Source organism: Somniosus microcephalus, chromosome 8 (genome assembly GCF_052327205.1).
Source record: "Somniosus microcephalus isolate GS21.2 chromosome 8, FLI_Smic_1.0, whole genome shotgun sequence".
NCBI classification, from domain to species: domain Eukaryota; kingdom Metazoa; phylum Chordata; class Chondrichthyes; order Squaliformes; family Somniosidae; genus Somniosus; species Somniosus microcephalus.
This window is the reverse complement of record NC_140994.1, coordinates 81,939,261-81,964,080: the sequence shown is the minus strand read 5'-3', so window position 1 is coordinate 81,964,080 and position 24,820 is coordinate 81,939,261. Positions and strand designations below refer to the sequence as shown.

The window sequence follows — 24,820 nt, the reverse complement described above, 5'->3', positions numbered from 1 at the left end:
AAAACAGGAAGGCAGATTATTATTTGAATGGCAATAGATTGTGAGAAGGGGAAGTGCAAAGAGACCTGGGTGTTCTTGTGCACCAGTCGCTGAAGGTAAGTATGCAGGTGCAGCAGGCAGTTAAGAAGGCAAATGGTATGTTGGCCTTTGTAGCAAGAGGGTTCGGGTACAGGAACAAGGATGTCTTGCTGCAGTTGTACAGGGCCTTGGTGAGACCGCACCTTGAGTATTGTGTGCAGTTTTGGTCGCCTTATCTGAGGAAGGATGTTCTTGCCATGGAAGGAGTGCAGCGAAGATTCACCAGGCTGATACCTGGGATGGCAGGAATGACGTATGAGGAGAGATCATATCGATTGGGCTTATACTCACTGGAGTTTAGAAGATTGAGAGGGGATCTCATCGAAACCTATAAAATTCTGTCAGGCCTGGACAGACTAGATGCAGGAAGGATGTTCCCGATGGCTGAGGAGTCCAGAACCAGGGGTCATAGTCTAAGGATAAGGGGTAAGCCATTTAGGACTGAGATGAGGAGGAATTTCTTCACCCAGAGAGTGGTGAACCTGTGGAATTCTGTGCCACAGAGGGCAGTGGAGGCCAGTTCATTAAATATATTCAAGAAGGAGTTGGATATATTTCTTAAGGCTAAAGGGATCAAGGGATATGGGGAGAAGGCAGGGACAGGGTACTGAATTTGGATGATCAGCCATGATCTCATTGAATGGCGGAGCAGGCTCGAGGGGCCGAATGGCCTATTCCTGCTCCTATTTTCTATGTTTCTTGGAGGTACAGGAAACTACCGGCACCTAAATAACCAGAAATCTCAGTTAACCAGCAAAATTCAGGAGTAGGTTCATACTTCATATTACTTGCCTTCCTCGATGTGTTGCTGTGCAAGGGTGTGGCTGCAGCTGTTGCTAAGCTACAGATACACTTGGAACCTGTGGCCATTGTTCTGAACCTGTTGCTAAGCAACAGGGTTTGTTGCTTTATACGGAGCTCTTAGCTCTCCCTATCATTTACTATAGCGCTCGGTTATCCGGAATTTGATTAACCGGCACCACGTTGGTCCTGGATAAAAAAAAGTTTCCTGTAACTTTAGCAATGGAGGAGATAAGGGGCTTTTATCTGAACTCAAAAGAAGCTAGCAAAGCCAAGAAAGTAGACAGATGGAAAAACTAGAGGTGGCACCAAAAGATAAAGCTGGTAGCTGATGGTTAGAATTGAGACAAAGAAACGATTTGAAGAACTGAAAGAAAAACTATTTTCACTGCACCATTGAAAAGCATGGAGGTCTGAGAATCTGATGAATATAGTGGAAGTCAGAATAATCAAATTACTGGTTACAGTAATGTCGTGGTTACTGGACAAGTACTGCAAAGGCCCGGACTAACAAACCAAAGAACACAAGTTCAAATCCCACCATGACAGCTTGAGAATTTGAATTTTAAACAAAAATCTGGGAATAAAAAGCTGGCATCAGTAAAAGTGACCATGAAGCTGTTGGACTTTTGTAAAAAGCCAACTGATTCACTAATGTCCTTTAGGGAAGGAAACCGGCCGCATTTACTGATCTGGACTAGGTGACTCCAGTCCCACACCAATGTGGTTGACTCAACTTCCCTCTGAAATAGCCTAGCAAGCTACTCAGTTTCATCACTCAGGGTAATTAGAGATGGGCAATAAAACCTTGCCAGCTATGCCCATACCCAGAGAATGAATAATAGTGATAAAAAAGGATTGGCCAAGTAGAGGTCATTGGTGCAAGGAAGAATAAGAAAAGGGAGAGAGTCCCAGGGAACTAGAGTTAAGGGAAAAAGTCAGATGCTGAGCCATTAACTGCAGCACAGAGAGCAATTTAGGAGATCCAGACTAGATGGCTATGTACATGACTTTGGTGGGAGACTGACGATAATTTGTTTAGAAGTGGAGAGCTGAACCGTCAGGAGCTTTGGCGGTGCCCAGGACAATGAGGTGATTCAAAAGCATTCAACAGCCGAGTTCCAGGGGATCTTAACACAGGTAAGAATATAACCTGTGGAATGGCTATAACAAAACCCATACTAACAACCACAATCAAATCCCGAATTGTCATGGTGACAGATAATTTGAGAGTTAAGAACATCGAAGATTAGAAAACAGAGGGCAGTAAGGAATTTCTAATTTGATTTGTCTATTGCTAAATTGCGACATAATCCTAGACATCAATCCTCCCTTATTCCTTTCTATTCTTCCAAACTACTGCTCCAATTACAATTTACTATAATTATCCCCTTGAATTTACAGTGATATAAAACATGGTCTGCAGTGGTAGAATTACATCTAGAAAAGCTCAACGTTAATTTGTCTACAGAAAACAGATGCAATAATGTTTGGACCTGCCAATTTAACTGGAAACACTAGAATGATTTTCAAATCTTCCTGCCTAACAAAGGCTTTCAGTTAGCAAATAATACTGCAGATACCTTAACTAGCATTTGGTCCATCATCTGACGAGTAGGTAAGGAATCCAAATATTTTTTCAGATCCATTGAAAGGAATTCAAATATAAGGTACAGCCTTGCATCTTGCATTAGTACATCTTGAAGACTAAAGAGAAAGAGAAACATGCTGAAATCACAGCACTACAAATTGCTGAGTTATCAAACTTGCTTCCCACTCACACCAAATGTTCTTCTCTCCTAAAGACACTGACCTTGGACAGAAGTACAGTGCTATAGGTGCCAGTAACCCTCTTGTCTCCGTTTGAGCCTTGACAGAGTGCTAGCTGGCTATTTCTAAGTGGGGACACCAAGCCTGATCCAGTCATCGTAACATTCTCTCACACTCAAAGACTTGTATTTACATAGCATCTTTCATGACCTCACTATGCCACAAAGCACTTTACAGCCAATGAAGTACTTTTGAAGCATAGTCACGGTTGTAAAGTAGGAAATGCAGCAGTCAATTTGTGCAAAGCAAGGCCCCACAAACAGCAATGAAAAATGACCAGGTAATTTGTTTTAGGTGGTGGTCGAGGGATTAAATGTTGGCAATGATACTGGGAGAATTCCCCCAATTTTGCCGTAGGATCCTTCACATCCCATCCGGGAGGGCAGACACACTTTTCAGACAGTGATCAGCAATTGGGAATATTGGCAGATTCCCATCCACCCTATGCCAAGAGCATGAGGTTGACTGTGGTGCCCCAGCCACTCAGATACATCTGCAGGAACCAGTAGTCAAATCTACAACTTCTCATCTGTATAGCCTAGTGCTGCACTGGACAGTGCATTTATCAATTTGGTCCCCCAGGAACCCCTATTTATCCATTCAACTCTGCTACATTCAATGTGGTTATATAAAAATATACATTCAATGTGGTTATATAAAAATATGTAACATTCAGTTAATTGAAGGTCACTTAATTTTTTACAAATACAATACCCACTTGTTGCCAAAAGCAGTCAATATTTAATTGGATAAACTGGCTTTCTTCTCTCCCACCAGTAAACAAATCATTCTATACCACCCACATCAGGACTCACTGGGCCATAGCCCCATTAGTTATCCTCCCCCACCAAAATGGCATTTAACATAGAAACATAGAAGATAGGAGCAGGAGTAGGCCATTCGAGCCTGCTCCGCCATTCAACGAGATCATGGCTGATCATCCAAACCCTAGCACCCGGTCCCTACACCTACATTTAAGATGTAGCCAAGCTGATAGTTGCTTTGGGAAACAAAGTTTGCAAAACATTTTTTGCTAAAAGATGTGCTTTTGGAACATAAGATAAGAGCAGGAGTAGGCCATACAGCCCCTCGAGCCTGCTCCGCCATTCAATAAGATCATGGCTGATCATTGACCTCAACTTCACTTTCCTGCCCGATCTCCATATCCCTTCATTCCCCTAGAGGTCAAAAATCTATATTTCTGCCTTAAATATACTCCGACTCGGCATTCACAATCCTCTGGGGCAGAGAATTCCAAAGATTCACAGCCCTGAGTGAAGAAATTCCTCATCTCAGTCTTAAATGGCCTACCCCTTATCCCGAGACTATGGCCCCTAGTTCTAGACACTCCAGCCAGGGGAAACAACCTCTCAGCATCTACCCTGTGAATCCCCATCAGAATCTTGTATGTTTCAATGAGATCACCTCTCATTCTAAACTCCAGAGAGTATAGGCCCATTCTACACACTCTCTCCTCAGGACAGCCCTCTCATCCCAGGAATCAATATAGTGAACCTTTGATGCACCACCTCCAAGGCAAGTATATCCTTCCTTGGATAAGGAGACCAGGACTGTGCACAGTACTTCAGGTGTGGTCTCACCAAGGCCCTGCACAATTGTAGCAAGACTTCCTTACTCTTATATACACATGCCATTTGCCTTCCTTATTGCTTGCTGTACCTGCATGCTAGCTTTGTGTTTCTTGCACAAGGACACACAAATCTCAACACCAACATTTCAAAGTTTCTCACCATTTAAAAAATATTGTTTTTCTATTCTTCCTACCAAAGTGAATAACCTCATATTTCCCTACATTATACTCCATCTGCCACCTTACTGCACACTTAGTCTATCTATATCCCTTTGCAGACTGTGTTCTCCTCGCAGCTTACTGTCCCACCTAGCTTTGTATCATCAGCAAACTTGGATACATTACACTTGGTCCCTTCATCTAGGGTCATTAATATAGAGATTGTAAATAGCCGAGGTCCCAACACTGATCCTTGCGGCACTCCACTAGTTACAGCCTGCCAACCTAAAAAAGATCCGTTTATCCCTACTGTTTTCTGTCCATTAACCAATCCTCTATCCATGCTACTATATTACCCCCAACCCAATGAGCCCTTATCTTGCTTAACAACCTTTTATGTGGCACCTTATCGAATGCCCTTTGGAAATCCAAATATACTACATCTACTGGTTCCTCTTTATCTACCCTGCTAGTTACATCCTCAAATAAATTTGTCAAACACGATTTCCCTTTCATAAAACCATGTTGATGCTGTCTAATCACGTTATGATTTTTAAAAAAAAGTGATTTGATACCACTTCCTTAACAATGGATTCCAGCATTTTCCCCGACGACTGATGTCAGGCTAACTGGCCTGTAGTTCCCTGTTTTTTCCTCTCTCTTTTCTTGAATAGCGGTGTTATATTTGCAACCTTCCAATCTGCTGGGACCATTCCAGAATCTAGGGAATTAGAAGATCAAAACCAATGCATCCACTATCGCTTCAGCCACCTCTTTTAGAACCCTAGGATGTAGGCAGTCGGGTCCAGGGGATTTGTCGGTTTTTAGTCCCATTAGTTTCTCCAGTACTTTTTCCTCTACTTATATTAATTATGTTAAGTTCCTCATCCTCATTAGACCCATGGTTCCCCACCATTTTTGGTATGCTTTGTGTGTCTTCTACTGCGAAGACAGATACAAAATATTTGTTTAACGTTTCTACTGTGGAGTTATCGTTTCTCAATGGAATGTATTTTTGTTGAGAATTATGAAATATTTCTTTAAATGTTAGTCACTGCTTATCGACCGCCATACCTTTTAATCTATTCTTCCAATCTACCTTAGCCAACTCGCCCCTCATACCTATGTAATTGGCCTTATTTAAGTTTAAGACTCTAGTTTCAGACTTAGACAAGTCACTCTCAAAATTAATGTAAAATTCTATCATATGATCACTCTGCCCCAGAGCAACATACATAGAAACATAGAAGATAGGAGCAGGAGTAGGCCATTCGGTCCTTCGAGCCTGCTCCGCCATTCAACGAGATCATGACTGATCATCCAAACCCTAGCACCCGGTCCCTACACCGACAGCCATCCCACCCAAGCCCCATAACCCCACGTATTTAATCCCCCCTAACACTAAGGGCCAATTTTTTTTTAATCATGGCCAATCCTTTACTATGAGACTTTTAATCTGAACAATCACATTAGTGAAATTGTACTGTTACATGGCTACCTCTTTACTCAAAGTACTCATTATCCCGATCTTTAGTCCTCCACAATATAGTTTGGCCAACTTTAAACATCATCTGATACAGGCGGTGCCGTAACATGCTGCCAAGACTCCCAAATCAATTAATTAATTGCAGCCACTTATGTAGATAAATATGGAAGGTAGCTTATCATATATTATTGCCTCATTCACTCAGCAAAGCACTCAAAATTAGGGCGGGACCTCGTGGACACGCAAAGTGCAGGAAATTAAAATTTTCAGAGTTAGGAAATGTTAGGCAAGCCACCAAGAGTCATCCCTGCTATCTTAAGAGGTCATTCTAATTTCAGTTAAGCTCAGCACAGCGAATACAAAATTTGTTGCATCAGAGCTTAGCCCAGTGCACTCACCATACTACATTAGGATGTTGTAGTTCCTTTAAAAGGGAAATCTCTCGGATTGCAGTGCTGGGAACACCTTCCTCTTCACTCTCCAATCGGATTTTCTTCATGGCTACTATCTGCTGAGTAGTTTTATGACGCCCTTTATAAACAACCCCATAGGTACCTAAAAAAAATACATCAATATTTCTTTCTTAAAAACTTTAAACTCAGCACAACGACAATTGTATTGGTAAAATGAGGACACAAGCTCCAGTAATTTGAGATGGGGCTGTTATTCAAGCCATCTTACTGGTTTACAAAGATAATCACTGGCTTCTCTTCTCTACTACAAACAGTCTTCTTAAAGTCCTCTTCCCGGTCTCCTCCACCCGCACCGCCAACAAGTGTGAGGAGCTCATGGACTTCTTTGTCACCAAGATTGAGGCCATCTGGTCAGCGGCCTCTACCGCTTCCCTCCCTTCCCAAACCGGGCCAAACTTCCCATGGTTCCCGTCGCCCTAGCCCTGAACTTGCATCTTTGTCTAGTTTCTCTATCTCCCCTCGTGCCCTCTCCAAGCTCATCTTGTCCATGAGATCAACCTCCCACTCCCTCGACCCTATTCCCACCAAACTGCTGACCTTTCCCTGCCTCTGTACTGGCTTAAAACTAGTTACATCTTGAAACTTTTCCAGTTCCATCTTGAAACTTTTCCAGTTCTGATGAAAGGTCATCAAGCTGAAACATCAACTGCCTCTCTCCACAGATGCTGCCCAACCTGCTGAGTATTTCCAGAATTTTATGTCTATTGCTACAACTTCCCTTCCTGGCCCCCATGTTAGTGGATATTGTTAACGGTTCCCTCTCCATGGGTACTGTCCCCCTCCCCTTAAGATCTGCAGTCATAAACACCTCTTTGAAAAACCCACCCTTGCCCCACCCATCAAACTACCACCTTAACTCTAACTTCCCTTTCCTCTCAAGACCTTGAACATGTTGCCTCCCAAATCCATGCCCATCTTGCCTGGTACTCCTTGTTTGAATCCCTCCAATCAGGTTTCCACCCCAACCCACAATACTGAAACTACCATCAACGTCACAAATGACATCCTATGTGACTGATAAACAATTCCTCCTCGTCCTTCTCGATCTGTTTGCAGCCTTTGACAGAGGTCGGAGACCAGCGGTGCGAGCAGGACCGGCGGACATAAAAGCAGCAGTGCCAGAGGCGAGAGCGGGACCAGGGGAGGAGTGGCGGACACAAAAGCAGCTAGCCGGGAGCGGGAGGAATCAAAGTGTGACGTCACAGGAAAGCAGGTAAGTATTTCTCTTTTTCTCTAAACTAGGGCATTGGTTTAAATTAAGAGCCGTGATTATAGATTAAAAACTATACATAGATAATTGAGTGATATTTCAAAACTTTAATTAGCAAAATAAAATACAAGAGATGGCAGGGCAGGTGATGTGTTGCAGCTGTAGCATGTGGCAGCCAGAGGACCGCAGTGTGATCTACAGCGACCACATCTGCAGTAAGTGTCTGCAGCTCGAGGAACTTCGGCTCAAAGTTGGAGTCCGAGCTTTGGACACAGCAATGCATCGGGGGGGGGGGGGGGGGAAAGAAAAGAAAGAGAGTTAATGTGAAAATTTGATCCAGGAGGCAGTCACACCCCTTAGGTTAAATACTTCAAATTTGGGTCGTGGTCAGGGACAGGAGGGTGTGATTACAAGTGAGGCAGGTATGGGGATCCAGAAGGTAGCATTGGAGGAGTCTCAGCCCTTGCACTTGTCCAACCGGTACGAAGTTCTTTCAGCCTGTGGGGACGAGAGCAGGGACTGCAGGGAAGATGAGCAAACTGACCACAGCACCATGGCACACGGGGTCATTCAAGCTGGGGGAGTAAAAAGGAATGTAGTAGTGGTAGGGGACAGTATAGTTAGAGGGATAGATACTGTTCTCTGCAGCAGAGAGCTTGAGTCCTGAAGGCTGTGTTGCCTGCCCGGCGCCAGGGTTAAGGACATCTTCTCCGGGCTGGAAAGGAACTTGGAGTGGGATGGGGAGGATCCAGTTAGTCCATGTTGGTACCAACTACACAGGCAAGACTAAGAAAGACATTCTGCTGAGGGAGTATGAGCAGCTTGGGGCTAAATTAAAAAGCAGAACCACAAAGGTAATAATCTCTGATCTTATTTGGCCCTATGCCAATTTGCTTGTGGCTCAGGTAGTAATCCAGAGAGTTGAATGCGTGGCTCAAAGATTGGCGTGTGAGAAATGGGTTTCGATTCATGGGGCACTGGCACCAGTACTGGGGAAAGAGAGCTGTTCCGTTGGGACAGGCTTCACTTGAACGACGCTGGGACCAGTGTCCGGGGCGAATCGAATATCCAGGGCTGTAAACTAAATAGTGCGGGGGGCGGGGTCAGGTGAGGGGAAATTTAGCAGTTAGAGAAAGGACAAGGCAATAGTGCAGGGTAGCAAGAGGGGGTAATGATAACCAGAGTGTGACAGGAGGGGACAGAGCATACAAACACAAGAGTGCACTAGCAAATAGGATCAGGGTAGGGGAAAATGTTAAAAAGACAAAATTGAAGGCTCTTTATCTGAATGCATACAGCATTCATAAGATCAATTGACAGCACAACTAGTAATAAATGGGTATGATCTGATAGCCATTACAGAGACGTGGTTGCAAAGTGACCAAGGCTAGGAACTGAATAGTCATGGGTATTTGACATTTCGGAAGGATAGGCAGAAAGGAAAAGGAGGTGGGGTAGCTCTGTTCAGTACAGTAGCGAGAAATGATTTTGGCTCAGAAGATCAAGATGTAGAATCAGTTTGGGTGGAGAGAAGAAATAGAAAGGGAAAGAAGTCACTGGTGGGAGTAGTCCAAGGCCCCCTAACAGTAGGATAAAGTATAAATCAAGAAATAATGGGAGCTTGTAGGAAAGGTACTGCAATAATCATGGGCTAGCTTAATCTTCATATCGACTAGACAAATCAAATTGGCAATGGTAGCCTTGAGGACGAGTTCATAGTGTATTCGGGACTGTTTTAGAACAATACGGTGTGGAACCGACCAGGGAACAGGCTATTTTAGATCTGGTAATGTGTAATGAGACAGGGTTAATTAATGATCTCATAGTAAAGAATCCTCGGGGGGGGGGGGGGGGGGAGAAAGTGATCATAACATCAGTTTGAGGGGGGAGAAACTTGGGTCTGAAACTAGTGTCTTAAACTTAAATAAATAAAGGCAATTACAAAAGGTATGAAGACAGTTGGCTAAAGTGGACTGGGAAAATAGATTAAATGGTAAGATGGTAGATAAGCAGTGGCAGACATTTAAGGAAATATTTCATAACTCTCATATTCCAATAAGATTGGGAGAAGCAGCGAGAGCAGACCGACCCGAGAGGGAACAGGCGAAGGAGGAGCGAGGAAATAAAGCCCGAGGCCCAGACCGAGCTATTGGGAGCAGCAGCGAGAGCAGACCAAAACAGGCAACATTCAAAAGTGACATCAGAGGTTAAAAGTGATGTCGGCACAAAGGAAGGAGCCGATTGGCAAGTAGGACCAGGTGAGTATTTCTACAGTCCAGTCGTTAAAGTCTCTAGTAGTGTTCACAGTGAAGTAAGGTCCCTAGTGTATTTAATATTCTTTAATTTAAAGGAAGTAAATTAAGGGTAGGACATGGCAGGGCATCTCAGCAGTTTAGAGTGCTCCTCTTGTGTTATGTGGGAAGTCAGGGACACTTTTGGTGTCCAGGGCGAACACGTGTGCAGGAAGTGACTCCAACTGCAGCTACTCTAAATTCGCATTCCGGAGCTGGAGTCACTGTGGAGCATCTGCGAGGCTGAGATCTTCGTGGATAGCACGTTTAACGAGGTGGTCACACCGCAGATAAAGAGTGCACAGGCAGACAGGGAATGGGTGACCGCCAGACAGAGTAAAAGAAACTAGGAAGGTAGCGCAGGAGCCCCCTGGGTCCATCTCCCTCCAACAGATTTTCTGTTTTGGATACTGCTGGGGGGAGATGGTTTCTCAGGGGAATGCAGCAAGAGCCAAGTCCGTGGCACTACGAGTGGCTCAGCTGCACAGGAGGGGAGGAAAAAAAGAGAGAGAGCAATAATGATAGGGGATTCTATCGTAAGGGGAACAGATAGGCGTTTTTGTGGCTGCAGACGCGACTCCACAATGGTATGTTGCCTCCCTGGTGCCAGGGTCAAGGATGTCACGGAGCGGCTGCAGGACATTCTGAAGGGGGAGGGTGAACAGCCAGAGGTCATGGTCCATATCGGTACCAACGACATAGGTAGAAAGAGGGACGAGGTCCTGCAAGCAGAATATAGGGAGCTAGGAAATAAATTAAAAAGCAGGGCCTCAAAGGTAGTATCAGGATTACTTCCAGTGCCACGTGCTAGCGAGAACAGCAATAGGAGAATAGACCAGATGAATGCGTGGCTGGAGAGATGGTGTAGGAGGGAGGGATTTAAATTCCCGAGGCATTGGGACCGATTCTGGGAAAGGTGGGACTTCTACAAGCTGGACGGGTTACACCTCGGCAGAGACGGGACCAACATCCTCGCAGGGGGGTTTGCTAGTGCTGTTGGGAAGGATTTAAACTAGTTTGTCAGGGGGCTGGGAATTTAAGTGTGGGCCCAGAACTGAGAGAAACAAAGCTGGAAGTGCAAGTTAGAAAAGTAGTCAACAAAACTAGTAGGGAGCAGAAACAAAGGTCAACAGTAAAAAAGAGGGTCAAAGTGCAGAAAAATATTAAACAAGCAAAATTGAAGGTACTTTATCTAAATGCATGTAGCATTCGCAACAAGGTGGATGAATTAATGGCACTAATAGAAGTAAATGGGTATGATGTAATTGCCATTACAGCGACATGGTTGCAGGGTAACCAAAGCTGGGAACTGAATGTTCCAGGGTACTCAACATTTAGGAAGGACAGACAAAAAGGAAAAGGAGGTGGCATAGCGCTGTTAATAAGGGATGAGATCAAAGATCTTGGCTTCGCAGGTCGTGATGTAGAGCTGGAATCAGTTTGGGTGGAGCTAAGAAACAGCAAAGGGCGGAAAACATTGGTGGGAGTTGTGTATAGGCCACCAAACAGTAATGGCAATGTAGGACACAGTATCAATCAAGAGATTAGAAGTGAATGTAACAAGGGTAATACGATAATCATGGGGGACTTTAATCTGCATATTGACTGGGCAAAGCAAATTACCACGAATGGCGTGGAGGATGAATTCTTGGAATGCATGCAAGATGGTTTCCTGGATCAGTAGGTGGAGGAACTGACCAGGGAACAGGCTATTCTGGATCTGGTACTGTGTGATGAGAAAGGGCTAATCAATAATCTTGTGGTAAAGGGGCCTTTAGGGACAAGTGACCATAATGATTGAATTTTACATTAAGTTTGAGAGTGATGTAGTCCAATCTGAAACTAAGGTCTTCAATCTAAACAGAGGAAACTACAAGGGTATGAGGGACAAGTTGGCCATGGTAGATCGGGAGACTGCACTAAAAGGTATGAAAGTGGACATACAATGGCTAACATTCAAGGAAATAATGCATAATTTGCAACAAATATATATTCCTCTGGGGCATAAAAACCCAAAAAGGAAGCGATCCAACCATGGCTAACAAAAGAAATTAAAGCTAGTATTAAGTCAAAGGAGGAAGCTTATAAAGTTGCCAGAAAAAGCAGTCAGCCTGAGGATTGGGATCTTTTTAGAAATCAGCAAAGGGGGACCAAGAAATTGATAAAAAGGGAAAATGGAATAGGAGCACAAACTAGTGAAAAATATAAAAACGGATTGTAAAAGCTTCTATTGGTATGTGAAAAGGAAAAGACAGGCAAAGGAACATGTAGGTCCTTTAGTCAGATACGGGAGAATTTATAATGGGGAATGAGGAAATGGAAGAGAAATTAAATAAATAATTTGTTTCTGTCTTCACAGAGGAAGACACAAAAAACCTCCCAGAAATACAAGAAAACTAAGGGTTTGACGAGAATGAGGAACTTAAAAAAAATTAGTAAAAAAAAGTACAGGAAACTCTTTGGTATCCGGCACCAACAGGACTGGGATGGTGCCGGTTGATGAAAAATTCCAGATGACAGAGGGTTATCTACTGAGGCTACTTTTAACAAACAAATTTTTTTTTAAAAATCAAGAAGTGTGCAGTACAGGAAACTCTTTTATCCGGCACCGATTGGACCGGCGTGGTGCCGGTTTATCAAAAAGTCCGGATTACAGAGAGGTATAGTAAAGGTACGAGAGCCCGGTACACAGCAACAGATCCAGGCATCCTTGTTGCTTAGCAACAGGTGCAGGAACCCCAGTTACACAGCCACAGATCCAGGAACAGCCACTAATATGAAGTAAAACTTACCTGAACCTACTCCTGAATTTTGCTGGTTAACAGAGATTTCCGGTTAATTAGGTGCCGGTAAATCGAGAGTTTCCTGTATACAGTAATTGGGTACTCACCTACAGAATGTTGTGTTAAATGGATGGTGGAAGATGCTTGATTAAGTGCAGTACTGCCAGAGACTACCGGCAGCACAGGAAAGTCAGACTCCTGTTATTGAGGTACATTAGCAAAATTCTGCGGATGCTGGAAATCCGAAATAACAACAGAAAATGCTGGAAAAACTCAGCAGGCCAGGCAACATCCGTGGAAAGAGAAAAAGAGAGTCAACGTTTCAGGTCGAAACCCTTTGTCAGGACTGAAAAAACACAGGAAATGAAACAGATTAAAAGGCCAGTTTGGGGACTGGGAAATGGGGATGAAAGAGCAAAAGAGAAGTGAAGAGTCATTCAAAACGAGACAAGATGGTGATAGGACTAGTAAAGAGACAAAAGACGGCTCTAGATTAGGTGCGAAATGCGCTGGCAGAATGAGAGACAGCTGCCATGTGGGAGAGAAAAAAAGGGGAAGGGCACAAAACAAAGGTGTGGATAAAAAAATGTAAAAATGTAATGGGGGCCGAGGTTATGATCTGAAATTGTCGGAAGAGGTGCTGTTCCTCGAGCTTACGCTGGGTTTCCGTGGAACAATGCAATTTTTACATATATTTTTTATCCACACCTTTGTTTTGTGCCCTTCCCCTTTTTTTCTCTCCCACATGGCAGCTGTCTCATTCTGCCAGTGCATTTCACACCTAATCTAGAGCCGTCTTTTGTCTCTACTAGTCCTATCACCATCTCGTCTCGTTTTGAATATCTCTTAAATGTCTCTTCACTTCTCTTTTGCTCTTTCATCTCCATTTCCCAGCCCCCAAACTGGCCTTTTAATCTGTTTCATTTCCTGTGTTTTTTCAGTCCTGACAAAAGGGTTTCGACCTAAAACGTTGACTATTTCTCTCTCCACAGATGTTGCCTGGCCTGCTGAGTTTTTCCAGCATTTTCTGTTGTTATTCTTGTTATGGAGGTGTTCGGACTTCCGACAGCGCCAAGAAGCCGAGTAGTGGCAGTTTGGAGAACTACCCCCACTGACGCCACCGCAGGAGACTGACTCTGCAACATTTCCGGTTATTGAGGTGTTGTTTTCAGAGTATGAATTTTGCCGGTTAATAGAGAATTACGGATATTTAGGTGCTGTTTAAACGGGAGTTTCCTGTACTAGCAAAATTAATGGGACTAAAAGTCGATAAATCCCAAGGACCGGATGACCTCCATCCTCGGGTTTGCAAAGAGTTGACCATTGGGATAGTGGACGCATTGGTTGTCATCTTCGAAAATTCTATAGAATTTTGGAACAGTTCCTGCAGATTGGAGGATAGCAAATATAACCCCGCTATTTAAGAAAGGAGGGAGAGAATACGGGGAACTACAGACCTGTTAGCCTCACATCACTAGTTGGGAAAATGCTGGAATTTATTATAAAGGATGCAATAACTGGGCACTTAGAAACTAATAGTAAGATTGGGCAGAATCAACATGGATTTATGAAAGGGAAATCCTGTTTGACAAACCTATTGGAGTTCTTTGAGGATGTAACTAGTGGAGTAGACAAAGGGGAACCGGTAGATGTGGTGTATCTGGATTTTCAGAAGGCCTTCGATAAGGTCCCACACAAGAGGTTGGTGAACAAAATTAGGGCACATGGAATTGGGGGTAATATGCTAGCATGGATTGAGAATTGGTTAACAAACAGAAAACAAAGAGTAGGGATAAACAGGTCTTTTTCAGGATGGCAGGCTGTGACTAGTGGGGTACCACAAGGATCGGTGCTTGGGCCCCAGCTATTCACAATCTATATCAATGATTTGGATGAGGGGACTAAATGTAACATTTCCAAATTTGCTAATGATACAAAGCTAGGTGGCAATGTCAGTTGCGAAGAGGCTTCAAGGGGATCTTGACAGGTTCAGTGAGTGGGCGAGAGCATGGCAGATGGAATATAACATGGATAACTGTGAAGTTATCCACTTTGGTAGAAAAAACAAAGGTAGAGTATTTCCTAAATGGTGAAAGATTGGGGAATGCAGATGCTCAAAAGGGACCTGGGTGTCCTTGTACATGAGTCACAGTGAATGTGCAGGTGCAGCAAGCCATTAGGAAGGCAAATGGTATGCTAGCCTTTATTAAAAGAGGATTTGAGTACAGGAGTAAAGAAGTCTTACTCCAATTATATAGGGCCTTGATGAGACCACACCTGGAGTACTGTGTACAATTTTGGTCGCCTTACCCAAGGAAGGATGTACTTGCCATAGAGGAAGTGCAATGAAGGTTCACGAGATTGATTCCTGGGATGGCAGGACTGTCGTATGAGAAGAGATTGAGTAAACTAGGCCTGTATTCTCTTGAATTCAGAAGAATGAAAGGGGATCTCATTGAAGCATACACAATTATTACAGGGCTTGATAGGATGGATGCTGGGAGAATGTTTCCCTTGGCTGGGGAGTCTAGAACCAGAGGCCACAGCCTCAAGATAAAGGGTAGGCCATTCAGGACTGAGATGAGAAGAAATTTCTTCAGAGAGGGTGGTGAATCTTTAGAATTCTCTATCCCAGAGGGCTGTGGAGGCTCAGTCATTGGGTATATTCAAAACAGAAGTCGATTGATTTCTGACTAGTAAGGGCATCAAGGGATATGGCGATCAGGCCGGTGAATGGAGTTGAGGCAGATGATCAGCTATGATCTCATTGAATGGCGGAGCAGGCTCGAAGGGCCAAATGGCCTACTCTTGCTCCCATTTATGATGTTATGTTCTTAAGACTCTACGAGAAGGATGAATCATCCGTGGCTAACTAAGGAAGTTAAGGATGGTATCAAATTGAAAGAAATGGCATACAATGTTGTGAAGATTAGTGGTAGGCCAAGAGATTGGGAAATTTTTAGAAACCAGCAAAGGATGACTAAAAAAATTATAAAGAAGGAGAAAATAGATCGAGTAAACTAGCAAGAAATGTAAAAACAGACAGCAAGAGCTTCTACAGGTATATAAAAAGGAAGAGTGTAGCTAAAGTAAACATTGGTCCCTTAGGAGGATGAGACTGGGGAATTAATAGAAAACAAGAAAATGGCAGAGACTTTGTACAAATATTTTGTATCTGTCTTCACAGTAGAGGACACTAAAAGCATCCCAATAATAGTAGATAATCAGAGGGCAAAAGGGAGGGAGGAACTTAAAACAATCACTATCACTAGAAAAAAAATGTACTAGGCAAACTAATGGGACTAAAGGCTGACAAGTCCCCTGGACCTGATGGCCTGCATCCTAGGGTCAAAAGAGGTGGATGCATTGGTTGTGATTTTCCAAAATTCCCTAGATTCTGGAAAGGTCCCAGCGGATTGGGAAATCTCAAATGTAACACCTCTATTCAAGAAAGGAGGTAGACAGAAAGCAGGAAACTACAGGCCGATTAGCCTAACATCGGTCATTGGATAAAGGGTAAGCCATTTAGGACTGAGATGAGGAGGAATTTCTTCACCCAGAGAGTGGTGAACCTGTGGAATTCTCTACCACAGAAGGCTGTTGAGGCCAATTCATTAAATAAATTCAAGGAGTTAGATATATTTCTTAAGGCTAAAGGGATATGGGGAGAAAGCAGGGACAGGGTACTGAATTTGGATGATCAGCCATGATCTCATTAAATGGCGGAACAGGCTCGAGGGGCCGAATGGCCTACTCCTGCTCCCATCTTCTTTGTTTCTATTGGGAAAATGCTGGAATCCATTAAGGGAGTAGTAGCAGGACATTTAGAAAATCATAATACAATCAGAGTCAACATGGTTTTATGAAAGGGAAATCGTGTTTGACAAATTTATTAGAGTTCTTTGAGGGGAACCAGTAGATGCAGTGTTTTGGGATTTCCAAAAGGCATTCGGTAAGGTGCCACATAAAAGGTTACTGCACAAGATAAGAGCTCACTGTGTTGGGGGTAATATATTAGCATGGATGGAGTATGGCTAACCAACAGAAAAGAGTCAGGATAAATGAATCATTTTCAGGTTGGCAAAAGGTAACTAGCGGGGTGCCACAGGGATCAGTGCTGGGACCTCAACTATTTACAATCTATATTAATGACTTGGATGAAGAGACCGAGTGTACTGTAGCCAGATTTGCTGACGATACAAAAGATAGGTGGGAAACAAGTTGTGAAGAGGACACAGTCTGCAAAAGGGATATAGATAGGTTAAGTGAGTGGGCAAAAATTTGTCAGATGGAGTATAATGTGGGAAAATGTAAGGTTATCCACTTTGGTAGGAAGAATAGAAAAGCAAAATATTGTTTAAATGGAGACTACAGAATTCTGCGGGACAGAAGGATCTGGGTGTCCTCATACATGAAAAATAGTTAGCATGCAGGTACAGCAAGTAATTAGGAAGGCAAATGGAATGTTGGCCTTTATTGCTGGGGGATGGAGTATAAAAGTAGGGAAGTCTTGCTACAACTGTACATGGCGCTGGTGAGACCACACCGAGTACTGCGTACAGTTTTGGTCCCCTTATTTAAGGGGGGATATACTTGCATTGGAGGGTGTTCAACGAAGGTTCACTAGGTTGATTCCAGAGTTGAAAAGGTTGTCTTATGAGGAAAGGTTGAGCCTTTTCCCACTGGAGTTTAGAAGAATGAGGGGTGATCTTATTGAAACATAAGATTCTGAGGGGGCTCGGCAGGGTAGATGCCGAGAGGTTTTCCTTCGTGGGGGAATCTAGGACTAGGGGGCACAGTTTCAGGATAAGGGGTCACACATTTAAGACAGAGTTGAGGAGGAATTTCTTCTCAGAGGGCTGTGAATCTTTAGAATTATCTACCCCAGAGAGCTGTGGAGGCTGAGTCAGTGAATATATCTAGACAGATATTTGAGCTGCAAGGGAGTCAACGGTTATAGGGAACAGGCAAGAAAGTGGAGTTCAGGCCAAGATCAGACCAGCTGTGATCTTATTGAATGGCAGAGCAGGCTCGAGGGGCCGAATGGCCTACTCCTGCTCCCATTTCTTATGTTCTTATTTTATCACCCCATCCTTCTCCAACGCCTCGGTCATCCAGCTGGGTGTGATTGCATGCGCCTGGTTCCATTCCTATCTAGTCGTAGCCAGAGAATCACCTGCAATGGCTTCTCTTCCTGCTCAGTTACCTCTGGAGTCCCCCAAGGATCTATCCTTGGCCCCCCTCCTATTTCTCATATACACTTCACCCCTCAGCGACAGCATCTGAAAACACATCAGGTTCCACATGTACAACGACACCCAGCTCCATCTCTCCTGCCTAGCTTACATTCTTCCACCCTCCATAAACTTAAGTTCATCCAAAACTCTGCTGCCTGCATCCTTACTCACACCAAGTCCTGTTCACCCATCACCCCTGTTCTCGCTGACCTACATTTACTCCTGGTTCAGCAACACTTCAATTTAAAAATTCTCATCCTGGTTTTCAAATCCCTCCCTATCTCTAGCCTCCTCCAGCCCCACAACCCTCAGATTTCTGTGCTCCTCCAATTCTGACCTCTTGCACATCTGATTTTAAAATCGCTCCACTATTGGCAGCCATGCTTTCAGCTCCTAGGCCCCAAGCTCTGGAATTCCTTCCCTAAACCTCTCTCTCAAGGCGCTCCTTAAAATCTACCTCTTCGACTAAGCTTTTGGTCATCTGTCCTAATATCTCACGTGGCTCAGTGCCAAATTTTGCTTTACAACGCTGTGAAGCACCTTGGGGCGGTTTACTACAGTAAAAGGTGCTATATAAATGCAAGTTGCTCTCGTTTACTTTCATATAATTGTTTGCGAGCCCTCAATAACAACTTTCATTTATATAGTTGCTTTAACATAGCAAAACATCCCAAAGTGCTTCACAGGAGTATTATATGACAAAAAATTGACACCAAGCCAGATATTTGGACTAGTGACCAAAAGCTTGGTTTTAAGGAGTGTCTTAAGAGGAACAGAGAAAGATAGAGGGGTTTAGGGAGGGGATTACAGAACTTAAGGCCTAGGCAGCTGAAGGCACAGGCACCAACAGTGGGGCGCTAGAAATCAGGGATGTGCAAGAGGCTAGAATTGGAGGAACGCAGAGATCGGAGAGATGTAGGGCTGGAGGAGGTTAGAGATAGAGAGGGGCGAGGGCTAGAAAAGGAATGAATGCAGGAAAGAGACTAGAAAACTAAAGCACTAAATACAAGTGCCTTAATGTGCTCATTAATATATTTCTCATGCAAAAAAGGCACATTTTCCTAGTCATGCATCGGAGTGCAGCAAGTTATTTTGTTTCAAACGTCAATTGAACTAAAAGTTCAATGGGCAACATGATTGGAATTGGAAAGAAACTAAAGCATTGATATCTAACATACTGCAACTGGTCTAACTATCTCAACTTTAGTCAAAGCAAGCACCATTTTGTTGCAGATCCCAAGAGTCAGCCTAAAGATAAAACTTTGAAAAAAATTGCTCACCTTCACCAATTTTCTCTATCTTCACATAATCGTCCATGCTAGCGTTCACACTTCAGCCTGAAAACTGGACAGATATTAGAGCATCAGATTTCTGCAATTAAAAAAAAAAAAATTTGAAGCCTGTGGCGGAGACCACATAGGGACAGTAACACAATTCACTGTTAAACCAATGTTGTTATCGCTCCACGTTATGTACAGAACTTGGTTGGGTATCGGGGCAGGGTCCCTTTAAGAGTCGTCGATTGAGAGATGACGTCATAGCCCTGCGACGAGGCCGAGTCCCTCAGTCCATGCGGAGAGTTAATAAAGCTAACACGCGTTTTTCTTTGCTGCTACGAGTCTCGCAGTCTGTTGATTTCCAGCGACTCCTACACCTCTGTTTTATGCATGTTCAAATCCAACACCATAATGTGCCAGGGCCTCCTTTGGATTGTATCGCTTAGTTCAAAACTGGAAATCTCACTAAAATAACCACAAATATATTTCAGAAAACATTTTGGGATACAGTATGTGAGTAATTTGAGACACGAAATATGGCAAGTATAGCGTGCTTGGGAGGAACCGGTGACTTTGGACCTACAGTTCCCAAAGCTTTCCACCACTGGGGTTTTCCTTGCGTTATACTTGGGTCTGTTTTAGACTAATTGATAAGAGATTGATTGGTATGATTAGTCATCTAGCAATTCCTATGTTCCAAATTGTCTGTTTAAAATGAAGCAAATCAAAACCAGTCCAAAAATTCAATTTTGAGGGAATTAATTTCAAAAGAATACTGGGAATTATATTGCTTATTTACTCACAACACTCACTGCTTTCTTTAAAAGGAAATAAAGGTGAATTGAGTCAATTCTGGTCATTTAGGGAGATACAAACTGTACTTAAATACCAGACAGGCAATTTTATGCCACCAGTTGGCTGCCTGTGTCCTAACTCTCACCAAGTCCCGTTCATCCATCACCCGTGCTCACTGACCTACATTGGCTCCCAGTTAAGCAATGCCTCGATTTCAAAATTCTCATCTTTGTTTTCAAATCCCTCCATGGCCTCGCCCCTCCCCATCTCTAATCTCCTCCAGCCCCACAACACCCACCCCCCCGGCTCCTAATTCTGCCTTCTTGAGCATCCCTGATTATAAATCGCGCAACCATTGGTGGCCATACCTTGTTGCCTAGGCCCTAAACTCTGGAATTCCCTGCCTAAACCTCTCCGCTTCTCTATCCTCCTTTAAGACGCACCTTAAAACCTACCTCTTGACCAAGCTTTTGGTCACCTGCCCCAATTTCTCCTTATGTGGCTCCGTGTTTCCAATTTTTGTGTCTTATAATACTCCTGTGAAGTGCCTTGGGACATTTTACTACATTAAAGGCGCTATATAAATACAAGCTGTTGCTGTTGAGGTGCTGAAGTGTGACATATGCGGCATTTCTCCTACAAAGGACAACGCAATAATTTGTGAAGCTCCCAGAAGTTGAATATCAGATTATCAGTACATCCAAAGTGCTAACCAGAGGGGGAAATAAACAGAATATTGATACCTCTTTTGCAATAAAGTACTCCTGGGGGAATGGCATGCATCCTGTTTTTTTTTTGTTTTTTTTTTTAAAACCAATATTCTCTTTGGTTTAGTATCACAGACCACTCCCATGAGCAGACCTTGCATCTCCAACAAGCCGAGTATCTTTTTCTACCCAATATCTAGCTAAATGATAGACACCTGGATATCATAATAGAGCCCTCACTGTTTACACTGTTGTATCACTACACAAGGTCACCGCTTGTCACGCTGTTATACCTGGGCTGACCACAGCTGACTCCACCTGCTTGCCCAGGTATAAAGGTGGTCGACTGGCTGGTATTCCTCCTTGTTGGACCCGATCACCCACGAGGGTGGGCTCTGTTATTTAGCCAATAAAAACCTATAGTTACTATCTTAACTTGTCACTTTTCATTGGATGAATTGATAGGTATATCACTTAGTACCCCAGCTACTGGAACACATCATGTGCTACCATATGGTTCTTTCCTTCAAAAGCCAGAAGGGTATAAAGTCCCTAGGGGTCAGTGTTGTACCATTGTTCTCAAAATAATTACATACACACAGAGCTCCCTTGGCATTGCACAGTGAGTCAGGATTCATTATTTTATAATAAAAAAAGGTGCCTCTGCCAGGGACAACACCTTGATTTAGTGACTGATCAAGTCAAATTCTGTTTTTATTAAGTGCTCTTCTGGGATTTTGGCATTAATTTCCAGGACTGTCCAATATTCTATGAAAACTGTAAATGAATGGTCTTTATTTTGTATATTTTCCTTTATCCATATCATAGATTGAACTTTTATCCTTCATCTTTAAAGCTGAGAATACATAGCAAAGTGCACCATTGGTGGCAGACCCGATAGAGAAATATTGGGGAGGATGCACTTTGGTAGCAATGGGGATTGTCCTGGGCTATGGCAGAACTGTGGTGGGGTTCTGGAGTTTCACTACAGCAGTGGGGTTGCTGAAGTTTGGCAACATGTGGTTTTGGGGGGGGGGGGGGGTGGGCACAAGGTCCTGTCATCTGGCAGTGAAGGTGAGCCAGAGATTTGGTTTGCTGATGGATCCCTGTTGTCTGACAACAGCAAGGAGGGGGCAGAGTACAAGCCTGAAAGCATCAACTGAGGGAGGGAGGGAGGGAGGGAGGGAGGGGTGTTTAGTAGGAGATGAGATCCAGTCTGGCAGCACTAGTTAATGGCTTTGCAAAACAGAACCTGCTGTAACATTTTCTACATCACCCTCACTGGATTCTATGGCATCGTGAAGCTGTTTGCTGCTGGATTGCAGGTGAATTCATCGTTTAGCTAACTCATTTTCACACAAGCAGCATTTCCATATACACAAGAGGTCACTGCTCACTGAATAGTTATACCTCACCCCTTTCATTCAACTTGGCCAATACAACCTCTACCCTACTATATAGAACTTAAATGACACTTTCTCTCTGCCCACCATTCCAATTTTCTCAACATATCCTGAACCATATTGGAGTACAGCTCCACAGGCACCAATAGTCTCCAGGTAAATATGTACAATTTCTCCCCTACTGTAGTGCACCGAGGAATCACACCAGGCTCATTCTTTACCTCTTCCCCCTTCCTCTGGCAGGATTGGAGCAGGTGGCTTTGCCATCTGTAATTACTGACTCTGCCTGTGGTTCCACTGATAGACTGAAATATAAAAGTGACTATGATTAACTGTGCAGCAGTCTGGGGATTACCACAATAAGTACAGACAGAACATTGAAGGAAGCATGTTTGACTTGGATGCAAATTTTGTTTTGCACACTCACTGCTGGTTTTTCCTTTATTATTCTATCTCTCTGCCACTGTACAGAGTACAAGATTTTTTGAGACAGGATTTTTAAGGAAAACTTAGGCGCAATCTTGGGTCTCCAGATGTTCCTACCTTCCCAGTTGAAGGAGAAAGTGTGGCAGTGCCAGGCAAGAGGTGAGGAATTTAAAAGGGAACAAGGAGCAAAATATCTGAATGCCTACCTGTATTAAAAAGGCCAAAGCTGCGAGATAAATCCTTCAGGAAATAACTTCGGCCCAGATGATGACAGTCCAGGTAGCTTTTGGGAAAGCAATGGTCAAGTTGGTCTGTTGAATACAGAAACCCAAATGTAATCAATGTCTCCTATAACTTGAGTTGGAGTTTAAACAAATCTACAAGCTGTGAAATTATAAGAATGTTCTAAAGTTAAACAATGCGGCATTTTAATATGGTTTTTTTTTAAATCAGAATTTCTTCAGAGTGACAACCCCACAAGTCTTGGGAGTCTTAATCAGGTTAGAGGCGGTGCAATTTAATTTGCTGCCTACACTCGAGAGTGTACACTCCTATCGAGCCTCAATGAGTGCCAATCAGCTGAGATGGGCATCATACCCAAGCCTGCCAGAGTCTACATCAGACACGCACTTTCCATGACAGGTCACTGGGCAAGAACCAGGAGCATGAACTAGCCCGATTTTCCTCCTACACAGTCCAGGACCACTCCGGCCATTACAACACTCGTACCACTACCATGAACGCGATTAACTAACTTAGCAAAAACAGAATTGAACAAAAAAAAAACACGAAAGTACTGCAGCTGCTGTAAATCTGAAGCAAAAACAGAAGGGCCCAATGCGCCCCCCTCCCTCCACCAGGGGCTGCTTTTAGGCACCTAACTAACCCCCGTGCTGTACGAGTACGTCCGGGAGGCCGGATGCCGCCGAACGCTGCTTACAGCCCTGGGCTCAATCACACCAGCAGCCAGCCCGGTGTCTACCCAGGGGGGGCCCGGGAATCAATCAGCCCCCCGCCGCGGGGAAGGCCAAAGCCTCCTACCGCCACACAATACACCCCCCCGCCCCACAGGAAGCTTGCCGAGACCCGGGTCCCCGGACTCACCGCCTTCACCTGCCGACTGACGAGCACGAACCTGCGGGAGGGGAGAGAATGAGTGAGGGTGGCCCTGCCACTGCCGCCGCTGTTTGAATGTCGCGAACGCGCTCCAACGGCTCCCCCGATTCAAACCGACAACCAATCAGCGCCGCCATTTGGATTCAAAGGGACCAATCAGAAGGGCCGCAGTCCGAGGGAAGGAGGGGGCGGGGTCCTTCGTCGAACTCTTAGGTGTCCAGAGAGAAAGGCGCGAATGGAGCGAGCACAGCGGCTGCGTCTGCAGGGGGCGGAACGGGTGTCTGTCTGACTGACGGACCGGTCAGGTTTCTGTGGCTGCTGAAGATTTCTTTTCTGATATAGTTTCACGCGGTCGGGCGGATTTTAATTCACATAGATTGGCTTAAAGAACACCTGAGTTACATACATAATAGGAAAAGACCAAGTCATTGGCCTGAAACGTTAACTCGGTCTCGCTCACCACAGATGCTGCCTGACCTGCTGAGTATTTCCAGCATTTATTTAATATAGGAAAAGACCATCTGGTCCATCAAGCCTGCCCCACACTCAGGATGGCTGGAGCAGCCTGACTAACACTTCCTTACCTCCCCACCCCAGCAGCCAGCAGAGGAAAACTCAGGGCCAATAAGGGGAAAAAATACTTTGGACAATTCCTCTCTGACCCCCTCAGGCGATGGAAACCAGTGTAGGAGATTACTCACGCTAACTGAATACTCAGATTATTATAGAAGGTAATATATACTGGGACAGAATATGTGGTAATGGACATTGGATTGGAATATAGGCCCGTGTCGCACTATCCCTGGGCCCTGACCCCGCTGTTGGTCCACGCTGCGCCACGCCTGGGCGTTGACCTTGCTGCTGGGCTCGTCCTCGCTCCTGGGTCCCAGCCTCGGACATGAATGATGTTGTCTCTCACAGGATCAAATAGCACTGATATTCTTGTGATCCCTGGCCCCGAGCTCCACTCGCGATCCACTAGTCACTAGATCACTAGCCTAGTTGAGAAGCGTAGTCTTGATAGCACAGAGGTCTGGGAATTTGGAGCTAAATTTAAGTGAAGAGGGGAAGTGCAACGAGACCTGGGTGTCCTTGTGCACCAGTCGCTGAAGGTAAGCATGTAGGTGCAGCAGGCGGTTAAGAAGGCAAATGGTATG

General features: G+C 44.2%; 1 protein-coding gene across 4 annotated transcripts in view; it reads right to left on the bottom strand.

Moving 5' to 3' along the window:
- cdk1 (cyclin dependent kinase 1) overlaps positions 1-23,818 on the bottom strand; it is a 29,348-nt gene extending 5,530 nt beyond the window's left edge. The window contains exons 1-5 of one of the 4 annotated variants that reach the window (XM_085994958.1): positions 23,652-23,818; positions 22,754-22,858; positions 19,220-19,310; positions 6,344-6,500; positions 2,463-2,586 (exon numbers count right to left, since the gene is read on the bottom strand). In XM_085994958.1, the coding sequence (XP_085851084.1) occupies positions 2,463-2,586; positions 6,344-6,500; positions 19,220-19,256 (318 nt within the window). In that variant the 5' untranslated portion in view covers positions 19,257-19,310; positions 22,754-22,858; positions 23,652-23,818. The remainder of the gene's footprint in view (positions 1-2,462; positions 2,587-6,343; positions 6,501-19,219; positions 19,311-22,753; positions 22,859-23,651) is intronic. The other 3 variants (XM_085994957.1, XM_085994956.1, XM_085994955.1) reach the window with 3 other exon arrangements.
- Positions 23,819-24,820: the final 1,002 nt, after the last annotated feature.